This window comes from Crocodylus siamensis, chromosome 6 (genome assembly GCF_052110815.1).
Source record: "Crocodylus siamensis isolate JL-2025a chromosome 6, ASM5211081v1, whole genome shotgun sequence".
Lineage (NCBI taxonomy): Eukaryota > Metazoa > Chordata > Crocodylia > Crocodylidae > Crocodylus > Crocodylus siamensis.
The window spans coordinates 92,262,307-92,284,724 of NC_143400.1; the positions used below are offsets into that span (position 1 = coordinate 92,262,307).

Below are 22,418 nucleotides of genomic sequence, written 5' to 3' on the forward strand. Positions count from 1 at the left end.
CGCTGGACTTGTTTGAAGTTACAGTGTGGTTTTCTTCTCCGGTTCAGCAGTGCCTCAGCCTGCTCTGTCCAGAAGCAACAGCAGCAGCTTTCTCTGGCCAAGTATCTGAATGCAAGGAGGAGACGGGTTTGCCCCGCTGTGGTCAGGAGCTGGGGCCCGGCTACACGGGAGCAAGCTCTCAGCACGGGGTGCGCACAAGCACGGCAGGGGGAGGCCTGGCTCTGGCCCCTGGAGCCAGCTCCCCGCCCAGCCGCTGGCACCAGAGCCTCTGGGCTGGGCAACGTCTCCTGTCTTCCACGCAAAGCCCAGCTCTGCACGCCCAAGCACGGGACCCGGCCTGACGAGATGGGCTAAATTTCTCCTCTTTGCTCTCTCCGGGTTCGGTTCCAGTGGTGACTTCCAGCTGTCGGCCTTGGGGGGCCTGCGTGGGTGCGGAGGCAGCACGGAGCTGCCTGCCTGACCGTGCCAGGCTCTGAGCTGGCAGGAGCAGGCAGCAACCCCAGATCGTTAGTGCCTTGCAAAAGGGGGCACTCGGCTCTCTCCGGGGAGGGTTCATGGTGGTCTGTGGGAAGCCTCCATGTCACCGCATGCAGGCCAAGGTGTTGTTTCCAGCTGGGAGAGGGGTTGGAGTCAGAAATCCCAGAGAGAGTCCCGCACCTTCCTACATGCGCACCCCTGAGCTTGCGGATGAGCCAGGCAGACCCTTGGGGACGTTTGCTGACTCTTGGGGAGCTGGGGGAGAGTGACACGACGAAGATGAAGTTGTGGAGAGTTCGTTCTCCAGCTGGCACAGGGGAAGGGGACAAGTCCTCTTCGGTTGCGCCTCGCTGCTGTTCAGGTTGACCATAAATACGACCCCGTGGTTGTTCTCGTACCAAGGCACCCCTGTTTGATTCAGACCTGGCTCTCCCTCCCCAGCCCTGTTTCTAGAAACGGTTGGCTATTTTCTTGGCAGGGAGATGTGCTTTTTGTTGAATTGCTTTTTCCTGAAACGGCTGGTTTCTCGACGGCGTGATTCATGGATGTTAGCCCTGCTGTTTTATTGATGCTTCAGGGTAGGGCCAGGGTTGAGGGCCCGTCGTGTAGGGCTTTGTGGTGCTGCCCCGACTCTCTCAACCTCCCTTCCCTTGCTCCTGAAAGCTGCCTCTTGTCCGTGTTTCCTGAGCCGGGGCGGAGAGGGGTTTTCCTTTGTGTCCGGCAGAGCACACTTAGCGAGAAGGGAGAGCGCGCCGCATGCACTGAGATTTCAGGGGCCGGCTGCATGCCGGCAATTTTGGCGCTTCCATTGTTCGCTGGGTCTTTTTTTTTGCCTAGTGCAGTTCAGCCCGTGGGTTGGAAGCACAAAACACCCATCCGCCCCAGGGCCTGAAACTCCGGGTCGGTACGTGTGCGTGTCTCTCACATGACACGAATAGTGGCCTCCGGTTTCAAGGAATGTCCCCAAACTCCTGGCTTTGTTTTGATGACTGATCTCACCAGAAATTTGGGGAAACCAGTCAGTTGCATTTTTTGGCCATGAGAAGTGGCTGCTGCTGCCGCTGCTAGAAAATGGGAGCTCGGCATTTAATTAAACGGCCGGAGGAATCTGAATCACAGGCTCGTGTATTGTTGAAAATTGTAGCTGTGCCTGTTGTGCTGAGTCAAACTGGTTTGTCGGGATTAAGGGACTCCTCCTTGGTGCTGAGCGCGGGGGGAAGGGTGCACGAGCCTGAGTGCAGCCCAGGGGAGCCCAGCCCCGACGCGCTAGGCCCGTTCTTCCCAAACTCGGGATGTCCCCCAAAAGCTCTGAGCCTGGGTTTGCTGTGCGGACGGAAATCGGAGTCGCCCGGTTGTCCCCAAGACGGCCGCGGTCTTAGGAGTTGTTGTCACTACTCTCTCTGCTGGGTGGCTCATTTACCTGGACTCTTGGGAGACTCCCCTGCCCTTTGTTTCCCCTTCAACCAGCAATCTTAGCTGGGGAAGAAGACGTCCCTCTGTTCCCTTGCACCGTGGGGTGCGTCTGGGAGGCCCAGCGGTGGGGTGCGGTGCGTGCAGACGCTATAGGGCTTGCACTCTGCCCGTCGCTGGAAAACCAGTGCCAATGGAGCGGAAAATCCCTTCTCAGCCTTGAATTCGTCCTCTTTGCTGCCCTGCGCACTGTAGGGCTCTGGTGCCCCTCGCGCCAGGGCTGGGCCTGAAGAAGCCGCTGTTTTGTGGGGAGGAGGATTCCCCCGTCCTGAGTCGAGGCCGGTCACGGGGCTGCCACGTTTCGGGGAGATCCACTTTGTTGGGGAGTTGCAGTGGGTGGAAAACAGCCCAGACTCCCATGCTGCAGTCACGACCTGCCTCCTAGCTCCGCTGGTGGGGGCTGGCGGCAAGAAGAGCGTTGGCTTGTCGGGGGCTCCGAGCCCGTGTTGCTCGGCGGGGGTGTCGGGACAGCCCTGGCCCGACGGGAACACCCTCCCAAAATTTGCACACGCTGGCCAGGTGTGCAGGGAAGGCAAGCTCAGCCTGGCCGTGAGCTAACTCGGATGGCATTCCTCGGCCCGCCGCGAACGTGACTGACAGTGGCTGCTTCGCCATGATGGGAATCGGGAGCCATTTTGTAAGCAAGCCAAGCTGCCTAACGTTTTGGCCACCTTTTTGCTGGAGCCATTCCTGGACCAGTCTGGAAATGGCATGATTTTGTGTGTGTGCTACCGGCCATGGGGGGAGGTGGGACCTGGGTTGAACCTCTTTTGGAAACTCCTTGTAGCCTATGAATTTGTGCCCCGAGAACTGCCACCTCGTCCTCCCAGTCCTGTTCCTGGACATTAGGCGTCCAAGTTTCGCTGGATTCTGGGCAAAGACTCCATATTCCTGGATTGTCCGGATGAAAACTGGACAGGTGACAACCTTAGCCCTACCGTGAGGATAGCCAGCTCTCGGCAGCTGCGTTGCTGGTATGGCGCTGCAGCTGGGGTCGTGGGATACCCTTTCTATGGGGCGTTCCCTCCAAGCTCTGTCTTCTCCCTCCAAAGAGGTTGTTGGAAGCAGAGCACATCTGAACAGTTGTACCTGCAGCCGCTCATCTTGTGGCTCAGCCCACCCTTGAACTCTCCTGTCCCTGCTTGCCTTCAGGGTCAGGTGTCCTACTGCTTGAATGCAGAGGACGGAGCAAGCCAGGGGAAGGGGAGGCTGGCTGGTGGGACAGTAGCGTGGGGGCAGCGGTTTGGCTACAGGGTGCTTTCAAACGAATGCGAAGTGCCACCAGGGCAGTTGGCGCTGGCACCGCGCTGTGCCAGGGTGGGAGGTTTGTGGAGCTGGTGTCCTGGGGCTGCCTGCAAGGGGGAAGGGCAGGAATTTGACAGGCTCCCCACCCTCCCCATGTGCTGTCCCGTGCTCGTCAATGGGGAATTTGCATGCATGTTCTTGGGCGTATGGGCTCTGTGTCCTCGAAGCAGCTGATGCACACCTGTTTCCTACCCCCTACCGCAGCAGTGCCAGCAGCCCCTGGACTTCCCTTCATGCAGGAAGCAATAGGCACTGGGCTGGGATTGGGCCCTGCTGAGCTGCTTCCATATGAATGGAAATCAAAGGTTTAAAGGAGGCTCTTCCCTCCCCCCTCGCCAGCTCTTCCTGCACCCAGATGGAGTAGGGAAGCCACTTCCCCGCCGCCCCGGAGCTGGGAACAGCGGCTGTGCAGGACCTTGCCCCGCAGCCTGCTGGCGAGGACATCCTCCTCTCGCGGTGCCAGCAGCTGCAGCAGCATTGCCCCCCCCCCGGTTTCTCTGGGAGGAAGGTGGGGCCTTGCTTAAGTTCCTTTTGGGGGGGCCGCAGGCGCATGTGGCGTAAAGGGTGGGGGGCCAGGCCTTGCCCGCTTCTCCGGTCTGTCCCATGTGTCACTTCACTAATTCATGCAATGGCCCAGCAAGAGCTAAGGTATGAGCGAGAGCCCACTTTGGGGATGACGGCGGGGAGGGGGCTGTCCTGCACGCACGCACGCACCAACGGCTCGCAACCCAAGGCCTGCTCTTTTTTTTTTTTTTTCCCCCACTTTTTTTTATTAATGAGAAAAATGTGCCGAGGTTGAACGATTGCCAGGGACAGATTTATTCTAGTTCCCCAGAAATTAAACTGAAATGAAGGCGAGAGTCAGCCAGGCCTGGCACCCCCTCCTGACTCTGTGCTTGTTTTAACTTTGGAAGAATCTGACTTTGGGGTGGGGGGGGGTCTGGAATGGGGCGGGGGGGAGGCAATATTTGGGTTTAAACAGTTCCAGATGGGCTCGGTGCTTGAGAGCTGGAGGAAGTGAGCAGAGCGCAGCGCGGAGACTCGGGTAACTGCCCCAGGCAGGAGCGGGGAGGGACGTTTTGGCAGAGGTTCCCTCCGCGCGGCCTGGATGGGACACAGCTTGGCAGCTGAGCGCGGCCTCGCAGAGCCGCCGTGTCTGTGGGACGAGCGGCTTCGAACGTGCGATAAGTAACTTTTGGGGATTTTTTCCCCCCCTCTGCTTCCTGGAAGGTTTCCAGAGGAATAGCCTGCATGCTGAGCTTGGGAGGCATCTCTAAATGCAGCCTGGAGTCACCTCCAGGAGCAGAGCCGGAGAGTCCGTCAGCTGCCCGCCTCGTGTCCTTCGGCGGCGTGTTGGGTGGCTCTGAATCGGGTCCAAGCCAGAGACGTAGGCACGCACCCCAAGGCCTCTTCCTCTGCAGGGATCCCATAGTCAGGCATGCAACATAAGCCGTCTTCCCCCTCTGGTTTCAACCAGGGGCTCCGTGGAGGTGGCACCCGCAGCCTTGCCCCAGTGATGGACGGCTCTGGGGGACACGGGGCAAACCTGGCTCACCGTTAGGAGTCATTTTCTTTTTTTCCATAAAGTCCGGGGACGAAGACGGGTTTGTGGAGCAGTTTGCTGCCTCTGTCCCAGTTAATGGTATTTGCAGCTTGAACGGGTCTGCTGTCACCCGACTGGATGAGTTATTTCTGGGGCAGGGGAGGGGGCCCGGCTGCACAGTTTTTGCAGTGATTTATAAGAGGCTGTTCCTCTCTTCCGGCCTTCCCATCTGGCTTTGCCGGTCCAAGCAGCACTGGGTTACTTGGTCCCATTCTCTGAGACTACGGGCTGCCCGTAGGAACAGGCAGAAAGGAACTGGTGAGGTGGGAAAGCCTTTATGGAGGGGCGAGGTGTGCCCTGCAATATGGGACTGGAGGCTTGCCGGGGACGGCAGCTTGGAAGCAAGGGAGACAGACGTGGAGATCCCACGCAAAGACGTCGGTGGCCAGGTTGTCTGGTGTGGCCATGTTGCTCGTTTGGGCATGTTCAAGGGGCCTGGGGCAGGCGCGTGGCAGGACAGGGCCGGTCTGGCGTGGCTGTAATGCAGCGTCTGCATTTGCATGGGGCTGCTTTGTCAACTTGGGTGTACAAGGTGCTTTGTGAGCCCCAAATGGCCAGAGCCTGAACAAACAGCACCGTGGAGGTGGGCTTTGAGCAGCCTCCTTCCAACAGAGCCTGGGCACGGCGACCTGGCACCGCTCTGAACCGGCCGTCGGCGCTGGGTGAAAGCACAGCTGGCTCCAGCAGCTCCCTTTCAAGGGCACTCTGGGCCTGCAGCAGAGCAACACGAGTTGCTTCCACGTGTGCTAGCAAAGTGCCCCATAGTGTCGGATCTGTAGCACCCTTGGGGAAAAGTGTGTGGCATGTTGCCCAGCAAGAACCCTCTTAGCCTTGCCTGGGCTCTGGGCAGCTCTGCCGGGCATGAACAGGTTGGGAAGGCGTGTTAGTGCCACCACGTCCCATGGTGCGAGGAGTAGCTTTGAGCAGGGCAAGTGACTGGCGTGGGCAGGCCGATGCAATGGCACGAGGGGGCTGGGGGTAGCTCCCCCGTGGTGATGGGGTGGTGCAGAGTGTCGGTGGGAGACAGCCCCGTGGTGGTGACCAGTTTGGGGCTGGGGTGGCTCCCCTGAACAGTGCCCGTTTAGGAGACCGCCAGCCCCTCCCCGAGTCCCCAGCGCTGGCACTTCAGCTGCTCTTCCAGTTGGGTTTTTGGCACCTGTCCGAGGTCACATGCTGCATCTGTCTCGCTGCCATCAGAGAACTGCTCTGGGCGAGAACCCGGCTGGAGCTCCCTTCAGCCGCTCAAAGAGCGCGGGGGAGAGGGACCCGGGCGTGAAGGTGGCGCGCCAGTCCTGACCAGCTCCTTCTGGCCTCTTTTCCTCTCGGCTTGGGCCAGCTTTCGGAGACCGAGATCTTATCTGGGAATTCAGTTTGCAGCTCCATGAGGTGAGGGGGGGTCTGGCTGGGGGCGGATGAAGTCAGGAGTGGTGGGGTGCATCGCCTGGGGGTGGGGAGATGCAGTAGTCGGCTGAGGGGTCTCTGGACCTCCGCCATCCTCTCCCAAATGTAGTTTGTTCCCCCCACGCAGGGAGTGAGGGTTGCAGTGCGCCTTCCCCTGACGTGAGGAAACCTTGGCTTTGCCGTTAGGGCACCAGCTTGGGATCTGGGAGATCTCCAGCTGCTTCCTGGCTCTGCCACAGCCTCATTGTGTGACCTTGGGCAAGTCCTTTCACTTCAACTCCCTGTCTATAAAAAGAGGTGCTTCCTTCCCCGGCTTATGGTCCTGTCTCATCCGGCAGTAAGCTCTATGGGGCAGGGACTGCCCTGTAATTGTGTTTGTACAATGGGGCCCTCTGGGCCCTGCTATAATGCGGCAATAACGAACCTGTTATTAGGTTCACTTAACTTCAAGTAGGGCAGGTCCAGGCCTTGGCCAGAGGCAGGACATGGGCATGGATGTGCTGAGCCAGGCTGACACATCGCGCTGGCTCTGGGGATGGTCCCAGTGGGGGACAGTTGTCACAACCTCCGTTTCCCCGCAGAAGAGTCGATCCACCTACAGCAGGAGGGTGTGATGCTTCCCTTCCTCCCTGCCCCATCCCAGGCATGAAGGCTGCACCCAATAGCTTCTCCCGCAGGCAGGGCCCAGGGTGGGTAGCTGGCAGGGCCAAGCAGTTGGCCTCTTCCCTGGCATCCCTCCTTGAGCAAGGAGGCCAAAGTACTGCCAGGACCCCCCCAACCTCGTGCTGGCTTTGCCTCCTACTTCCCAGCTGCAGGACCTGTGCAAGGGGGTTAGTCAGGGCAGGCACAGGTCAGGCCGGACGGCACCACGTCCTTGAGTTGAGGCCCTGCCTGGCTGCTGCAGCGAGGAGGAGGACGAGGAGATGGAGCCACGTTGCTCGGCTCTGCCTCGGGGAGGGGAGGGGATGGAATCGGCTGGACGGAAATGCAGATGAAGAAGCAAGACACGGAGGGAGAACGTGTGCATGTGGAGGGGAGTGGCAGGGCCAGCCGTCAGCAGAGCTGGTCCGGTTCAGAAAGGGAAGACGCTCGCAGCTGAAGGAAGGACCCAGCGCTGGGTGGGTGTCCCCCGGCCGGGGCCGGGGTCAGGTGCCCGAGGGCGGGGGTCCGGGGTGCTGGTGCAGGGCAGGGGTCCCGGCTCCCGCGCGGGCCGCAGGTGCAGCCGTCCCCAGCTCCTGCAGAGGGAGCTGCCGCACAGCATCTGTCGAGATCAAAGGCGGCGAGCGAATGTTTGAGGCCTTTGAAATCCAGCCGGGAGTCTTGTCCTGGGCTGGGCGGGGGGTCGCAACCTCTCCCCAGCCTGGAGTCGCTGTGCTCCGGCTCTCGGGATGGGGGGCGCAGGGAAGGAAGAGTGGGGCACCCCCTCCTCCTGCCTCCGCGGCCCCTCCCGGAGCCAATCCCAGACTTGGCAGCTGGGTTGGGTGCGGGGGACCCACGCCAAGCTGCTCCCGCCGCACCTCCGTGTCCCCCCAGCCCGCTCCATGCGCATCTCCCGTGCAAAACCTTCCCCTCTGGCACGTCATCGGGCATTCGTGGTGTTTCGGATACTGCTCCTTGCCGTTGCACACCAGGGTGGGAAGCGGCTGCGGCCGCTAAGGATTGCACTGCAGTCCCTGTTCCTAAAACCCTGGTGCTTGCCACCCGGAGGCTTTTTGGGGAGCTTCATGGCACTGGGCTGCGAGGCCAGGAGAGCATCTCGAAGCCTGGGGATGACGTAGGCGGGTGGGTGAGTGGAGGGGTCGTCGGGGGGAAGGGCGCCGGAGCGAGGAAGGGGAGTGGGTGGCACGTGGTTCGTAAGAGGGTGTAGGTGGGCGATGCCGAGCACTGAGTCTCTGGGGGACGTGGATGTTTCCCTGCGCGATGGTATCTCGGCCAACGTGGGAGGCGAGGGCAGCTGGGGACCTTGGCCTGGCCCCTCAGCGAGAAGGGCGCTGGCGCGGGGTAGCGTGACGGCTCCCGTGTCAGCCGGGGTCGGAGGTGGGAGGATTCCCCCGGCAGCCGGCGGTGGGAATCTGGGAGTGGGTGGGCCCCGCGGTCTGGAAAGTGCGTGGCGGGGTCTCCCTGCAGCGTCTGACCCGGCGCGCAGCACTTTGTGAGGCTGTGCTTTTGTGTGCGCAAAATGCGTGTCAGCGGGAAAAGTGCAATCTCAGGTTCTCTCCCACAGGCCGCTCTTTGTTCGCTGATAAAGGGCCTCACTCCAAAGGCCTTTTGTGTCGCCGTTTAGAGCGGTGCTGGGATTAATTGTACCAATAGGTGCCTGAATGGGGAGTGCACAAGGCCACTCGTTCCTGCTATAATTATCTGGAAGCTGAGGAGGGAATTAAAACGTGGAGGAGACGCCCCATCTGGTGGCAGTGCCCCTCGCAGAGAGTGGCTTCGTCTGCTTCTCTGCTCCTCCACCCAGGCCACGGCCAGATGTTAGCCAGCTGCAGCGGTCGTCGGCCCAGGGAATCTCCCGTTCCCTTCCAGAGACCTCCCTCTTTCTTTGGGGAGGGCGAGCGGACCACGGAGCAAGGTGCCGCCCGCCAGCAGACGCTGCGGTGCGGACAGCTTCCTCTCCAGAAGGCGCTGTGGGCCGGATGCCACCTCCGTGAAGAGACCTGCTTGCTCCTGCCGTGGTGCCTGTCCTGTGGCATGGGCTGCAGGGCCGTTCTTGCATGGAGAGCTCAGCTTGGGGAAGGGCTCGCTCCATATAGCCCCCACGAGGTCCTTCCACGGATGCTCCTACAGGGCTCGCCGCTGGAGACCGAGCCCTGCTTTCCCTGCGCGGAGATGGGTACAGCTCGCGCCCGAATTTTGCCCTGGGCAGGACGGTCTGGAAGCTGGGCGCTCCCAGGTTCAAAGCCAAGAAGAAAGCGTAGGACTTTCGAAGCTGCCGCCATGTACTCACATGCCCACAGAAAGTTTCCCAGTAACCGGCGCCTGCTCCCACAACCCTCCGCTTCTGCAGCCTGCTCGTCTTTAGGCTGCGGGTTGTCCGCTGGGGGAGTGTCCGTTACATCGGGCCAGGACTTGGCCCGTGGTGCCGGCGCCCAGAAAGCAGATTGCTCCCTCCCAAAAGCGTGCGGGGAGCTGTGTTCAGTTCTGGATCCTCAGGCTCGAGGCATCTAATCTTGCGGCTTGGCAGGCCAGGTCCTCCCCTCCTGGGAGCTGTCTGCAGATCTGGGCAGGCCGCACGCCCCACAGTGCCGCGACTCCTGGGGCCTCTGAAACCCGCCGCCCTGGAGGCCTGCGTGCCCGACCTTCACGCACAGCCGAGCTTGGAGAGGAGGTTGCAAAAGGCTCGTGACCCCACCTGGCTCCTCTCTCCCCTTCCCAGGCAGGCTGCGAGCCTGGGAACTGGGCCCCGCTCCCTCCGCTTTTGCCCTTGCTCCTCTCTTTGTTTCTTCTGTCTCGTAGCTCGGAGTTATTTCCCCTCATTCTCATTCTTTCGGTGGGCTGGTGCTGTGGCCTGCCTGCGTCTCGGGCAGGGTCCTGGCAAATCAGGATGCAGGCGGCGAGCGTGCTGTCAGAGCGAGGTGTCTGTCACGGATCGGCACACGCTGGGGCTGCAGTGCCTCCGAGAAGGATGGCGTTTTCTGAAGGGCTGACGAGCGGGCACCGGCTTCACCCTTGGGGTCGTACTGAGCACACGGGGCAACACTCACCCTTTTTCAACTTGAGGCGCCCGTGGATAGACTCGCGGCACCCCTCAGACAAGGCCCCTTTTCATTCTCCTTCTTTTTGGCTGCAGAAAAATAATAGAGCAGTTGCAAAGAACTTGGAAAGGCCACTGTAAATCTCCATTTGAAATCTCTGGGTTTATCTTGTGAATCCTGTTTGCACGTCGAAGAGTGCTCACGCGGCGTAGTACCCTTGGAAAGACTGCAAGGCACCTGGGCACCCTGCTTGAGAGTCACTGCTATAGCACACAGCTAGAGCTGCTTTCAGGACCTCTAGGCCCAGGAGATTCACAAATTCGTAGAAGTTCAGGGCTGGAAGGGACCTTGTGAGATCGTTGGGTCCAGCCCCCCTGCTCTGGGCAGGAAAGACTGGATGGACGAGCGGATTTGGGAGATGCATTCTTGCTGCCAGCCAGTCCCCTGGAAGCACATGAGTTTGGCTAACTCCACTGCAGAAAGCCCAGCCCACCTTGCAGGGCCCGGATTTCACTCCATTATACTTACATGCCGAAAGAGGTTGTGAGCCTCCTGGCACGAGAACTGAGCTTCTTTTGAAACTCAAGCTTTATACGGTCATGGCTGGAGCTCTTATTCCCTCCCTGTGAGCCCTCAGGGAGGGCTCGGCACCCTCTCGGCCTCGGTGCTGCGTGCCAGGCTCCCACCTCGCCGTTTGCCCCTTGCCCAACGATCCCCTCGTGTGTGGATGTGGCAGATGTCAGTGGCTGTCAGTGCAGAGCAAGTGGCTTTTCTGCAGCCACTTGGGTCAATCTGAGACGCTGAGCAAGAGTGGCTGCATATTTCGGGCACCGAGGAACACAAGCAGGCCCATGTTTGGGCAGCTGGCTTGTCAGGCCCCGGTCCTCTCGAGGGGGTGGATGTTTCATAGTTTCATAGTAGGTAGGGTCGGAAGGGACCTGAGCAGATCATCTAGTCCGACCCCCCGCCATGGCAGGAAAGAGTGCTGGGATCAAACAACCCCAGCTAGATGTTCATGTGTGTGCATCACATCCGTGCTTCCAGTGAAACTCGGTTGCTTCTCCCTAGGAGCCCCCCTGATCCTCCTTGCTGAAGGAAGGGCTCCTAGAAAGACAAAATGCAAATGGCTGTTGCAGTCCTGCGTCCCTGCTGGGTCTCCTGGAAGCTGTCTGCCGAGGCTGCGAGACAAGACGCAATATCTTTTCCCGGCATGCAGCTCTGACCTGACCTGACTCGCGGCTTCCCTCTGGGAACGGAGCTTGCAGAAGTGGCTAACGACACCCCGTGTTGTCTGGGATGCTGTGGGCAGTGGCCTCTGACCACGTCTGTCCCTCTGAGCTGTCTCTGCTGTGGACGGCTCGGATTCGGGTCAGGAAAGCAGGCCAGAGTTCTGCAGGGAAATGGGTGAATCCAGACATGCTAAAAACATGCTAGCAGGCAAGGAGATTTGCATGACTCTGCAGGCTCCCCTTCTGCCTGGGGCGAAGTGGGGACAGTGCAGCGGTGTCTCTCTCTTGGGATGCTAAACCATGACTTGCCCCTCTTCCCTGCTCTGAGCTAAGAACAGCACTTTTCCTTCCTCTCCAAGTCATGGGTGCTAAGCCTCATCCTCAGCCTGCCCAGCGGGACTCAGCAGGCTTTTAGAGACGGTGCCAATAGTCCTCTTGGGTTCAAGTGCCACTGGAGGCCTCTGGTCCCTGAATCTCTCTCATGCTTCCTCCAGGGCCTTCTCCCTTGGGAGAGTGGGGCAGGCTGAGCCACGACCCAGGGACTCGGATACTTGTGGCCTAGCACTGGGGCCTCCGTCCTACTGCCTAATGCAGAACCCACCGTTTCCGAGACCTCTGCATCCCTGCTCCCTCCGCCCGGCTGCCCGCCCTGTTGGTCCAGTCTTGGCTGAAGGGTAGAGTGGAGTAGTGGCTAGAGCACTAACTGATGCTCCGTGACGTGGGTCCGATCGCTGGCCTGCTGGGTGACCCGGAGAGAATCATGCCTCCATTTCCCCATCTGTCTCACGGTGATTGCGACCTCCTTTGGGAAGGACCGGGCGTGTAGGCTAGATCTGCCTGTTCCCTGGGGCACTCTGAAAAGGGCTATGTAAGAGCAGGGGTCATTTGCTTGAAAAGCCTTATTTAGTATCTGGGCCTCTCCAGCTGATATATAACACTCCCTCCTCTTGGCCCAGGCTGACATGGGGCCTCTTTGCTCAGAGGCTTTGTAAATAGCCCTGAGCTCAAAACAGAGAGATTTTTGCCTTTCTTCCCTGGTATGGGGCAAAGCCTCTTTCTTCCATGCTGTCCAAGGCAGGGGCCATGACTTGCTTGCATCCATCTGTCCCACCAAGTGTCTTACCCTGCTGCAGGAGAAGCCCCCCACCCTGTTCCTCCAGCCATTCACTTGGCTGAGAAGAGTGGGGAAAAGATCTCCCCAGTGAACAAGCCGCGTTGCAAAGCCAAGCTGTGTGCAAAGACTGTAGAAGCATCAGTCGTGTAATCTGTCTGTGCAGTGACATCTCCAGAGAAGGCCACAAGCCTGGTGCATGGCCCAGAAGCAGCCCACTGCTGTCCTGACAGTGATTCCTAATTGCGCTGACTCCTCCGCCTGTCTATGGCAGAAGCCCTTGGAAGAAGACCATTTCAGCCTGGATGACTTGAGCAAGGAGGTCTCTGGGCCATGATCTGCTGCTAGGATGCCAGGCATCCTCGAGCTCCTTGGCTGGGGCTACCGCAGCATGGGGAGAGTGGCGCCACCATCCTACAAGGGCTCTGCAGGGAGGCTGCTTGAGGCTTGAGTCAAGGTCTCCCTTGGCATGCAGGCCAGGCGGGCCCCCTCTTTCCAGGGGCCCCCGCCACGGTTCTGCCGGCTGGTCTCCAAGCAAGGGAATCAGTTGAGGCAATTCGTGAAGGTGGCTGGTAAATGGAGCTGCCCCTCAGCAAATCCCCACTCACTGTTTTTTCTTCCTTCCTTTGTTCATCGTCAACCCAAGACTCTCCCAGCCAGGAGAGGCTGAGTTGAGGGGAGCCTTGAAGAGGCCATGGCAGACACTCCAGGGACGTTACTGTTTGCCCTCGCCCGAATTGCAACCCAGGATCCTGCATATCTGGGTGCAGCAGTGGTTACAACCTTTTTAGACTCCAGGCGTCCCTAGATAGATCAGAGACACCCCATGGAAAATGTCAGCTCTTCATTCTCGCTTGTTTTTTGACTACAGAAAAATAATAGAGCAGCTTTTTTTGTTGCAAAAACTCCAAAGGGCCACAACAGGTCGGAATATTTTTAACATGGTGGATTCCTGTTCGAAAGCACTGGTTTTACTTTGCGAGCTGTGGTTGCACGCCCAGCAGGGGTGACATGGCGTGCACCCCACAGCGCCAGGGTTGAGAAGGGCTGGCTTCGTTCCTCTAAGAAGTAAATGGGACGGCTGGAGACTGCGTGGGAGCAAGCAGGAGCCTGGTGCCCCGGCCACGGTGTGGGAAACAGCCAGAGATTGGGAAATAACCTTGCTAGGGAGGAGGTTGGGTGGGTTTTGGACTGACGGCTCCTCTGTAACAGCGCTGCATGGCTGGTGCCGAGTGCCCTGCAGGGCTGGCTCCTACCCCATTATTTAGACCAGGGGCAGGTGAAATATGGCCTGCAGGCCAGATCCAGCATGCCAAGGGATTTTATCTGGGCTGTGGCAGGTCCCTTGGCCTTGGCTGGCCCAGGTGCTGGGGGGCAGCCTGGCCTGTGGCATGTCTGCCCGGTCTTGTCTCCACACCGCCCCGGGTGCGCAGCAAGGCTGGGGTGGCATGGGGGCCAGGCTCTGCTTCCTAGCAGCCCTATGGGTGGTGGCTCCTTCCGGCTGCCTGTCAGGTGCCAGATACGGCGGGCGGGCAGGGTCTCCATTGAAACTGGCCCAGGACCCCCGCGGGCAGGGCATGCTCGCCTGGGCGGTTGGGCTGGAGCTGTGGGATGGACGGGGAGCAGCATCCGGGGCCGGGACTGGGATTGCAGCCCCATCCCATCCACCCAGCTGACCCACAGGGGGTCCCAGGCCGGCCTCCACAGACACCCCTCCTGCCTGCTCCGTTTTGTAGCCTTCCACTTAGGAAGGAGGTTTGGGGGAGCTGTTGCAAGCCGCTGGGGAGTGCTGGCCCAGCCCACAGCAGTTCACCAAGGCTCCCTAAGTGCCACAGGAGCAGTAGGGCTGGGATTCTGCTCCTTGGTGCTGCCACGTTTTCAGAGACCGGCATCTCTTTATTAATCAGCACGCTAAGATGGTGGCTCCATGAGTAGCTCCGTGGGACTGGGTTTCCAAGGCTCCTGGAAAGCACGTTAGAGGCCTGGCTGCCTCCAAGGGAGCTTGAGAGCCACGGGGACACCCAGCCCTCTCCCTAACGAACGAGCGAGTTGTCCGCCTATGCTCCGAGGACACGTGCTCGGGCCTTCCTGAAGCCCGCGACGGCTGCGGCGCTTGCGAGCGCGGTCCGCAAGGCAGGGCAGCTGCATTCGGGAGGAGGGTTTGGGGGCCGCAATCTCCCTAGCGGGGCAGGGGTCGTTGCGCGGCTCGGGACGGCGTGCTGGCCGTGCAGCGGGATTTTCCTGCGGCCGCCGTGCGGCCTGTAGCAACCCCCCCACTCCCGGGGGAGGCCGCAGCAGCCGGGGCCCCGGGGGGAGCTGCCTGTGGATCTTGTAACACTTCGGGAAGGCGAGTGCAGGTGGTCGGAGCCGAGCAGTGGTGCTTGGTTCAGGTGGGGGCCGCGTGCCCCTAGGCCTCTTCCTCTCCCTCACCTCCTCCCCCTCTCCGGAAACGTCGTTGGAGGTCAGCCTTGGGGTGACGAGGAGGAGAGAGGCAATTTGCTGCTAGCCGTGACTCCGGCCCCGCGCCGCACTCGGGTCCAGGCGGGAGCGGCCTGGCCTTGCCGCGATTAGCTCCAGCTGGCTGGCGTTCCAGCCTCGCAGACAGGCGTCTCGCTCCCCCAGGGCTGGGGCTGGGGCTCTTCGGGGAATGCTGACGGGGAGGTTTGCCTTGTAATCCGCTCCAGGAATGTTGGCCAGACGGTCAAATTCTTCTCCCCTCTTGTAAAAATGAGTGATGTGGGGCGGCTCGGGGAGAACAGCTTGCCGTCCCTCCCCTGCCGGATAAACCTGCCCGGCCTGCGCCGCCCCGTCATGGGAACAGGCCCTTTCAACCCGCGCCACGGTAAATACGCGCCCGTGCCAAGAAAGGAGGAGCGTGCCTGTGGGGGAAGGGGACTCTTCCCCTCTCAGGCTGGCCCTGGTGGGAGAGGGGTTGCATGGGAGGGTGGTGGATGCCTGTTGAGTTGGGCTCTGGGTGGAGGTTGCTGAAGGAAGATGGCAGATATGTGGCCATTGCTTCCTCCCAGAACAAGTCCCATAGGGACGTCTCTCTTCCCTTCCGCTGGACAGCAGATGGGAGGCATCTCTGGTCTGTCGTGCTCTGCCCCAAGTTATTACTTTTCTGGCAGCGTTTTCGTAAAGATTTTCCACCTGGCTTTTTCCTCCCCGCACCCTGACCTCATCTCCCAATGCTTGTTCTCCCTGCAGAAACCCTGATGGACACTAAGTGGGTGACATCCGAGTTGGCATGGACGGCTCATCCGGAGACGGGGGTAAGCCTTGCTTCCTTGCTCCGGGCACTGAACGGCAAAGGGAGCAGCTAGTTCTGGCCCATTGTGGTTTGGACCGTGCCTTAGAGCTGCATCTTTTGGACTCTCTCCTGTTGCACGTCCTCTGCCTTGCAGAATTGCCTCCGGCTTTTCCAAGCCTGCCCCTAGGTCGTGACCACTGGAGTCTGGCTCTCATGCCGCACAGACTCAGGCCCAGGCCTGAAGAGCTGCCATGCTTTCAGGGAAGGTGGGGAAAGGGATGTATTCAAGGTGGGGGGGCAGAGGCTTTCATGGTGGCAGGAGTGTGGGTGCGTGCTGCTGTAGCTTTGTTGCTAATTGCAGTGTCCTCCACCTACACATGTACCAGGTAAGTGCATAATTTGCATAACCAGATAACACCATTCCTGGCCCAGTTCATTGACTATTGCTTCCATCCTAACAAACATCCAGTACCTACGTATTGGTCATGTGAACCACCTAAGGGCATGGCACTTTTCAGCCCCACTCTTAGCTTTAGGATGCTGTTGTCCTACAGATATAACGGCACAGAAATGGTGCCATGAAATGGCTGTCAGAGAGCTGCTGTCAGAAGCCGTGCAGTCGCTGGGAACTTGCAGCCCTGATGCTGCCTGTCTCTCCTCCTTTGCAAGGCTTCTAATAGCATCCCTGAAGCTGAGGAGCTCCTATCGTGTTCAAGGCTTCTGGCAGCAGCTGGCTATTAGAAGTCTCCAAAATGGTGGGAGGTAGGCTGTTGAGGCGCTGCTAATATTGCAGCACTGACAGGGCTGTGTCTTTTAAAGAGCACTGCTTGCATTCATTTTGGACAAGTGCGTGCTCTGGAGAAGCGCTTAGCTACTCTCAGGTCCTCTGGAGTACCTTGCAGTACGTGTTCCCAGTGGTGTCTGGGTCAGAGTCCAGCAAAGGCTGCGATTTGGAGCCTGTCGACTGGCTGTCCAAGCTACTAACCCACTCGTCTCTCTCCATGGCAGTGGGAAGAAGTCAGCGGTTACGATGAGGCCATGAATCCCATCCGGACCTACCAGGTGTGCAATGTGCGGGAAGCCAACCAGAACAACTGGCTCCGGACTCAGTTCATTCAGCGCCAGGACGTGCAACGCGTTTACGTGGAGCTGAAATTCACTGTGCGGGACTGCAACAGCATCCCCAACATCCCGGGCTCCTGCAAAGAGACCTTCAACCTCTTCTATTATGAGTCGGATACAGACTCAGCTTCAGCCACCAGCCCCTTCTGGATGGAGAACCCCTACATCAAAGTGGATACAATTGCCCCCGATGAGAGCTTTTCCAAGCTGGAGTCCGGCCGCATGAACACCAAGGTCCGCAGCTTTGGGCCTCTCTCCAAGAACGGGTTTTACCTGGCCTTCCAGGATCTGGGTGCCTGCATGTCCCTCATCTCTGTCCGGGCTTTCTATAAGAAATGCTCCAACACTATTGCTGGCTTTGCCATTTTTCCAGAGACCTTAACCGGGGCAGAGCCCACGTCCCTGGTCATTGCTCCAGGGACGTGCATCCCCAATGCGGTGGAAGTGTCCGTGCCTCTGAAGCTGTACTGTAATGGAGACGGGGAGTGGATGGTACCGGTTGGGGCTTGTACGTGCGCTGCTGGATACGAGCCGGCCAATAAGGATACCCAGTGCCAAGGTAAGCACCTGCCTTAGGTGGCTTTATCAGGTTCTTCTCTACTGGGGTATGAGCCTCCATGCAGAGGATTTGGGTATGTCTGCTGGGGTAGTTTTACAGAGGCTTCTGGAGATGCATGCTGTGTCCTGGAGACTTGAACTTCCGACCTGAATGACAGTCTGGGTTTTAGGGGTCAGCGTCTGAGTGCCTGAAGTCACTCGAGCCTCCGAGCCCACACACGTTGCCTGGTTAATGCACCCTGATTCTTTGCTGGTGCTCAGTGGGGTGTGTGACCCACACCTGTCTCAGGTGCTTGCTCTTCTCTCAGAGTGAATGCCACGTTGGGTCAGAGGTGAGGCCTGTTCTGGGACCACGGTTCTTGGAGTCCATCAGAGATGCAAACATGTTGGCTGGAGATCTGGGTCTGTGAACCTCATTAAAAACAGCAGCTCTTCCATCCCCAGCCCCACCCCACCCCCTTGCAGCCCACACACACCTGTCCCTTCTCCCCATCCTCTTCCTCACCCTTTATATAAAACCACCTGCAACTGGAATGAATTGTTTCTTCAGAAATCCAATTTCACGTTGAGGTCGCCGAGGCATTCAGGAGGCCCCGCCATGATTGGGGCCCCGCTGTGCAGACTGCTGTAAGAACCTGTACAAAGACTCGTGGGCCCTGCAGACAATGGAAGACGGGGGAGGGGAGGGGAGGGAGCCGTGGGGTCAGACGCACATGGAACTGCATCGTTAAGGAGGTGGCGGCTGATCCCACCCCTTCCCGGAGCTGTTGCTAATCAGCGTTGCGGCAGAGTTGGCTCTTGGAGGGTGGGTTGGTTCTGGGGGAGCATCCTGCGTATAAAGGGGGCACCAAGGGGTGTCTATAGCTGTGCGAGGCTGCATGTCACTGTGGTCCTGGTAGCTCCCAGCTGGGCAGCCACCTTCGCCGTCCCTTCCGTTTTGTGGGCTGGCTGCTTCCCAGGGGAGGAGAATGGTCCAGGTGTCCAGAGAGTGCCCCCCTCGGTTGTGGCTCGTTCCCCCCCAGACTCGCTCCTGTCAACATGAACAGCCTCCAGAAAAAACAGCCAGGAGGAAGGCATGCTCTCCTGGGGCCTCTAGTTCAGGCACTGCTGTCTGCAGACTTCCCTGAGTTGCCCCGGATTTGGCTGTCCCTTTGTGTGGAGCTTTGTACCAGATGGTGAGAGGCCCCAGATCCAGGGATGGGGCAGGAAGGTGGGTGTTGGGCCTTGGAGGGGTGCCAGCTGGGCATTAGGTCTTGAATATGTTGAGTTTGGTGACTAGATGGCTACAAAAAGTCTGGAGTCAAGCAGATGGCATTGGGTGAAGTGAGTTTGGGCTCTCGAAAGCTTTATGCATCTCTGATTTAGTTAGTCTGTAAGGTGCATCCTAGATGGTTACATCCATCCACGATTGATGGTCCTTGGGGCTCAGCAATCCTGGGGGCTGGATTAGTGGCAAAGGCACCACGTTCAGGCCAGTCTTTACACGGGCACCTGTTCGAGAGGGTGCTGGTGGCTGTGCTGGGCAAGAGGCCTGGAGTGGACAGACGTCCTTGTGGACCCTCGAGGAAAATGACGGTCACCTGTGAACACAGGAACTGCCCCCATGGGAAAGGGCCGGCTTGGCCGGATCCCTGACTCCAGCTCCAGCTGAACTACCCCTCGTCCATGTTGTACGAGCCTGGCCGGACACCTTGGGACCGGCAGGGCCTGGTGTTTATCAGATAGGAGATTTCCTTTGCACTGAGGTCACCCAACCTCACCCCACATTCCAGTAGAAATCCTGCTTCCGGGCAGGTCAGGAGCATCCTAGAGCAGTGGATCTCAGCCAGCGGCCACGGAGGCCCTATGGGTTGGCTCTGCGGGGGCGTGAGGTTAGCTGACTTCCCCCCCAAAATGGTCCTGGTGCCAAAGTGCTTTGCACGTACCAGCAAGGCAGCAGAGCCACCTTGGCATGAGTCTACAGAGAGCTGATTTAACCCAGGCGCAGCCCTGCACGTAAGTGGCTCTGGTACGTCCAGGGCTGGAGCAGCCTGGCACGGCGCAGGTCAGACAGCAAGGGTAGGAGGGATGAAGAGCTATCGCAAGGTGGGCTAGCAGGGACCACCCTCCTGGACCATCGAGTCCGGTCCCCTGTGTTTGCAGGCAGTCGTTAACCAAAGGCATCCCCAAAATTGCCACTTCCAACCTGTGCCCACAACTACAGAACGGGAACACCAAGGAGGTGAGGGCACTGCCATTGGCCTGGCGCTGCGGTGTCGGGGAAGGAGGATCCTAGGAGGAGGGTCATGCCCTGCCCTGCAGAGGAAGGCAGAACCCTCCACAGTCCCTGGCAGGTTGATCAAGGGGAGAAATCCCTTCCTGACCCCGGGCAAATGAGGGTGTGTGCTGTAGGATCAAACAGGCCGAGGGCTGGAGTCTTAAGAGCTGGCAGCTGCTGAGGCCGGACTTGCAGCACCTTTGGCAGCATAGTCCTTGCATGGAGGTCTTGGGAAGATCTGGGTCCCTTAGCATTTTAGGGTGGTGCCTCCCTCATGTCCACAGGACAGGGTACAGGACCTGCCTGGCCGGATGGGGGGAGATGGCTGGTGTTGCTGTAGGGCACCATGTGTGCAATAGGGAAGAGAGTCCAGGAGAAGGGGCTTGTCCAACTTCACCCTTATAGCCCACAGGAGATATCCATCTGTGGACAGCTGACCTCTAGGGCCCCTGCTTAGAAGGGGGCCATTCGCTTGGTTCCCTGTTCTTGGCCCAAAGTCTGGGGAGTGAAGATGGGGCCGCTGGCTGCACCACGAACATGGTTTCCCGTGGATCCCCGGGGGTGCGAGCTCTGTGCTGCAAGCCGGCAGGCTGGTGTCTCGCCTGGAAAGGAGCAGCCCTGCCGTATGCCGAGCTCAGAGATGCGTTGTACCTCGAGTGGCTGGGGCTGCGGCTTCTCCGCTTCCCTTCATCGGCGATGAGTGGGGAGGTAATGGAGGTTCGCCCACGCAGCGTTCTGCAGGAGCGACCGACTGGAGCAGCCCGCGAGACTCCAGCGCCATGTTGTGCCTGCAAGTAGCACGTCTGGGGGGTGGGCATGGCCCAGGCCAAAGCCTTTGGCTTGGATTCAGGGCTGGGAGAGAGAGATTCCTCTGCAGACAGGGAGCACAAGGAATCAGCAACAGTATTCACGGTGCCCCAGAAAAACTGCTCTTTGCCAAAGGAGGCCCCCCAGACACAGCTTTGCACTCCAAGGTTGTGCTGAGCCAGCCCTGCTGGGGTCGTCGCTCCTCCCCATCGCTTCCTCGCGATTAAAAGTTGCTCGAGAGGTGGTCTCTGTCCTATCTGCCTTGCCTGCGGAGACCTGCTTTGCCCCAAAACCACGTCCCTCACTGGGGACTCCTCCACATCGCATCTGTCTGGTGTGTGGGTGCTTGAGAGGAACCCTTGCATTTCCCTAGGAAAGTCTCGTAGAGCTGGTGGAGCCATTTCTCTGCCAGGCGCTTGCGTGTCTAAGTGGAAGCAGCTGACGGAGTTGGAGGGCCTGGGGAGCCTCCTCCCTATTTCTGGTCCCTTTACCAGTCGTTTTGCAACTTAGACTGTTGTTGCTGTTGTTGTTGTCCTCTGCGCAGTGGGAATTGTCTGGGGGGAACAACCAGGAAGCAATTGGCTGCTGTTTCTGCCTCGCAGGCAGCTGCGCAGAGGAGCTGGCTTCTCTGCCGTGCTGCGAAAGCGGCCTGCGAGCAGCTTGATCTCGGAGCGCGCCTCTCGAGTCGGAGCGTGCCGGCCCGGCCAGGGAAGCGCTGCCCCGGCGGGCCCCTCAACACCGCAGCACCCTGCCCAGGGGAAAAGGGAGCGATGGATGCCCTCGGTACCCATGCAGGGAGGTGGTTACCCCTAGCTCTACGCTCCTCTCTGTGGTGGTGGCTGAGACGGCGGGTGAGGACGCCTCCCAAGTGCCAGATGGCATTTTAATAAATAACAATACCTAGTTTACTGCTTAGATGGGATAAGCCCAATCTTAAATCCCACCCCTCCCACGACTTTTTCTGTCGCCTTCAAAGATCTCCTCCTCCTCCTCCTCCTCTTTATCTCCACCCAGAGCCAGGATTAGACGCTGCATTCAGGCCTGCTACAATGCAGCTCGTATCCCAGTCCCTCGGGAGCCCAGGGCTCAGCCCGCCGGGCTCGAGCAGCGTCTTTGGCATGCTCTGTAATGCGATTCGCGAGCGGGTATCTGGAGCTGTAGTCAGCTGTTGCCACAGCATTGATTTGGCATCTCATTCTCAGGCTCATTATCTTGATTTAATTAGCACGCAGCCCTTCTGGGGCTTGCGCCGCCCGCTGCTCTCCCAGGATGGGGAGCTGCGCAGGCAGCTCTCACGGGCGAGGGGAAGCCGCTGACCCGGGGCTCGGCTGCCCGAGAGGTGCTGCTGCTTGGCCCCATCCCGCCTCTCTGGCGCTCGGTGGGGTACAGGAAGAGGTGCCCATGGGACCAAACCCTCTGGCTCACAAGGGGACGCTCCCTCTGCTCTGCCCCAGACCAGCAGCACTGTGAGCCTGCAAGCGCGAGGGCATCGGTGTACAGAGGCAGGACCGAGCCCCATGGCCTTCCTGTTTCACAGCTCCATCCTGCTGGCTGGGAGAATTGGAGGGTCCAGACTACCCCTGCTGGGCTCTTGCTCCAAGCCCAGGTGCTCGGCTGGGCCGCAGCCGTGTCCAGTATACAACAGCTTAGCCTGAGATCCCTCTTGAACAGAGGCCCGGGGTGTGCCTCTTGCCCAGCCTGAGCCAGCTGTGCCGTGGCACTGCTGTAATACGTCTGCTTAACCACTGGCACCGGAGGAGGAGCAGCATTTGGGTCTGTGCTCGTTCATCTCCCTCTGCCTGCAGGGAAGCACCCCTTTGGGGGACAGCCTGCCTGGCAGCTCCCTTGCCTGGGGACAGCCTGCCTGGGGACACTTTTGGGGGACAGCCTACCCGGCAGCTCCCTTGCATGGCATTCATCACCCCAGACCAATGCTTTCTAGAGAGCCTGGCCCTATACACACACATTCATTGGCAACCTACGCCCATATATGTTTGCTAGGGGATGATCATCCTGATCATCTGAGCCAATATGTGACTATCGGAAGGGGAAGAGAGTCGGCTAAAGCACTCCGGCTCCTACAAAGCACTGCCCAGCTTTCCTGACTCTTACAATCTCCACCAGCCTTGT

General features: G+C 59.4%; 1 protein-coding gene across 2 annotated transcripts in view; it reads left to right on the top strand.

Moving 5' to 3' along the window:
* EPHB3 (EPH receptor B3) overlaps positions 1–22,418 on the top strand; it is a 42,561-nt gene that overhangs the window by 1,721 nt on the left and 18,422 nt on the right. For both annotated transcript variants that reach the window (XM_090056320.1, XM_090056322.1), the window contains exons 2-3: positions 15,502–15,566; positions 16,553–17,225. In XM_090056320.1, coding sequence (XP_089912446.1) covers positions 15,502–15,566; positions 16,553–17,225 — 738 coding nt within the window. The remainder of the gene's footprint in view (positions 1–15,501; positions 15,567–16,552; positions 17,226–22,418) is intronic.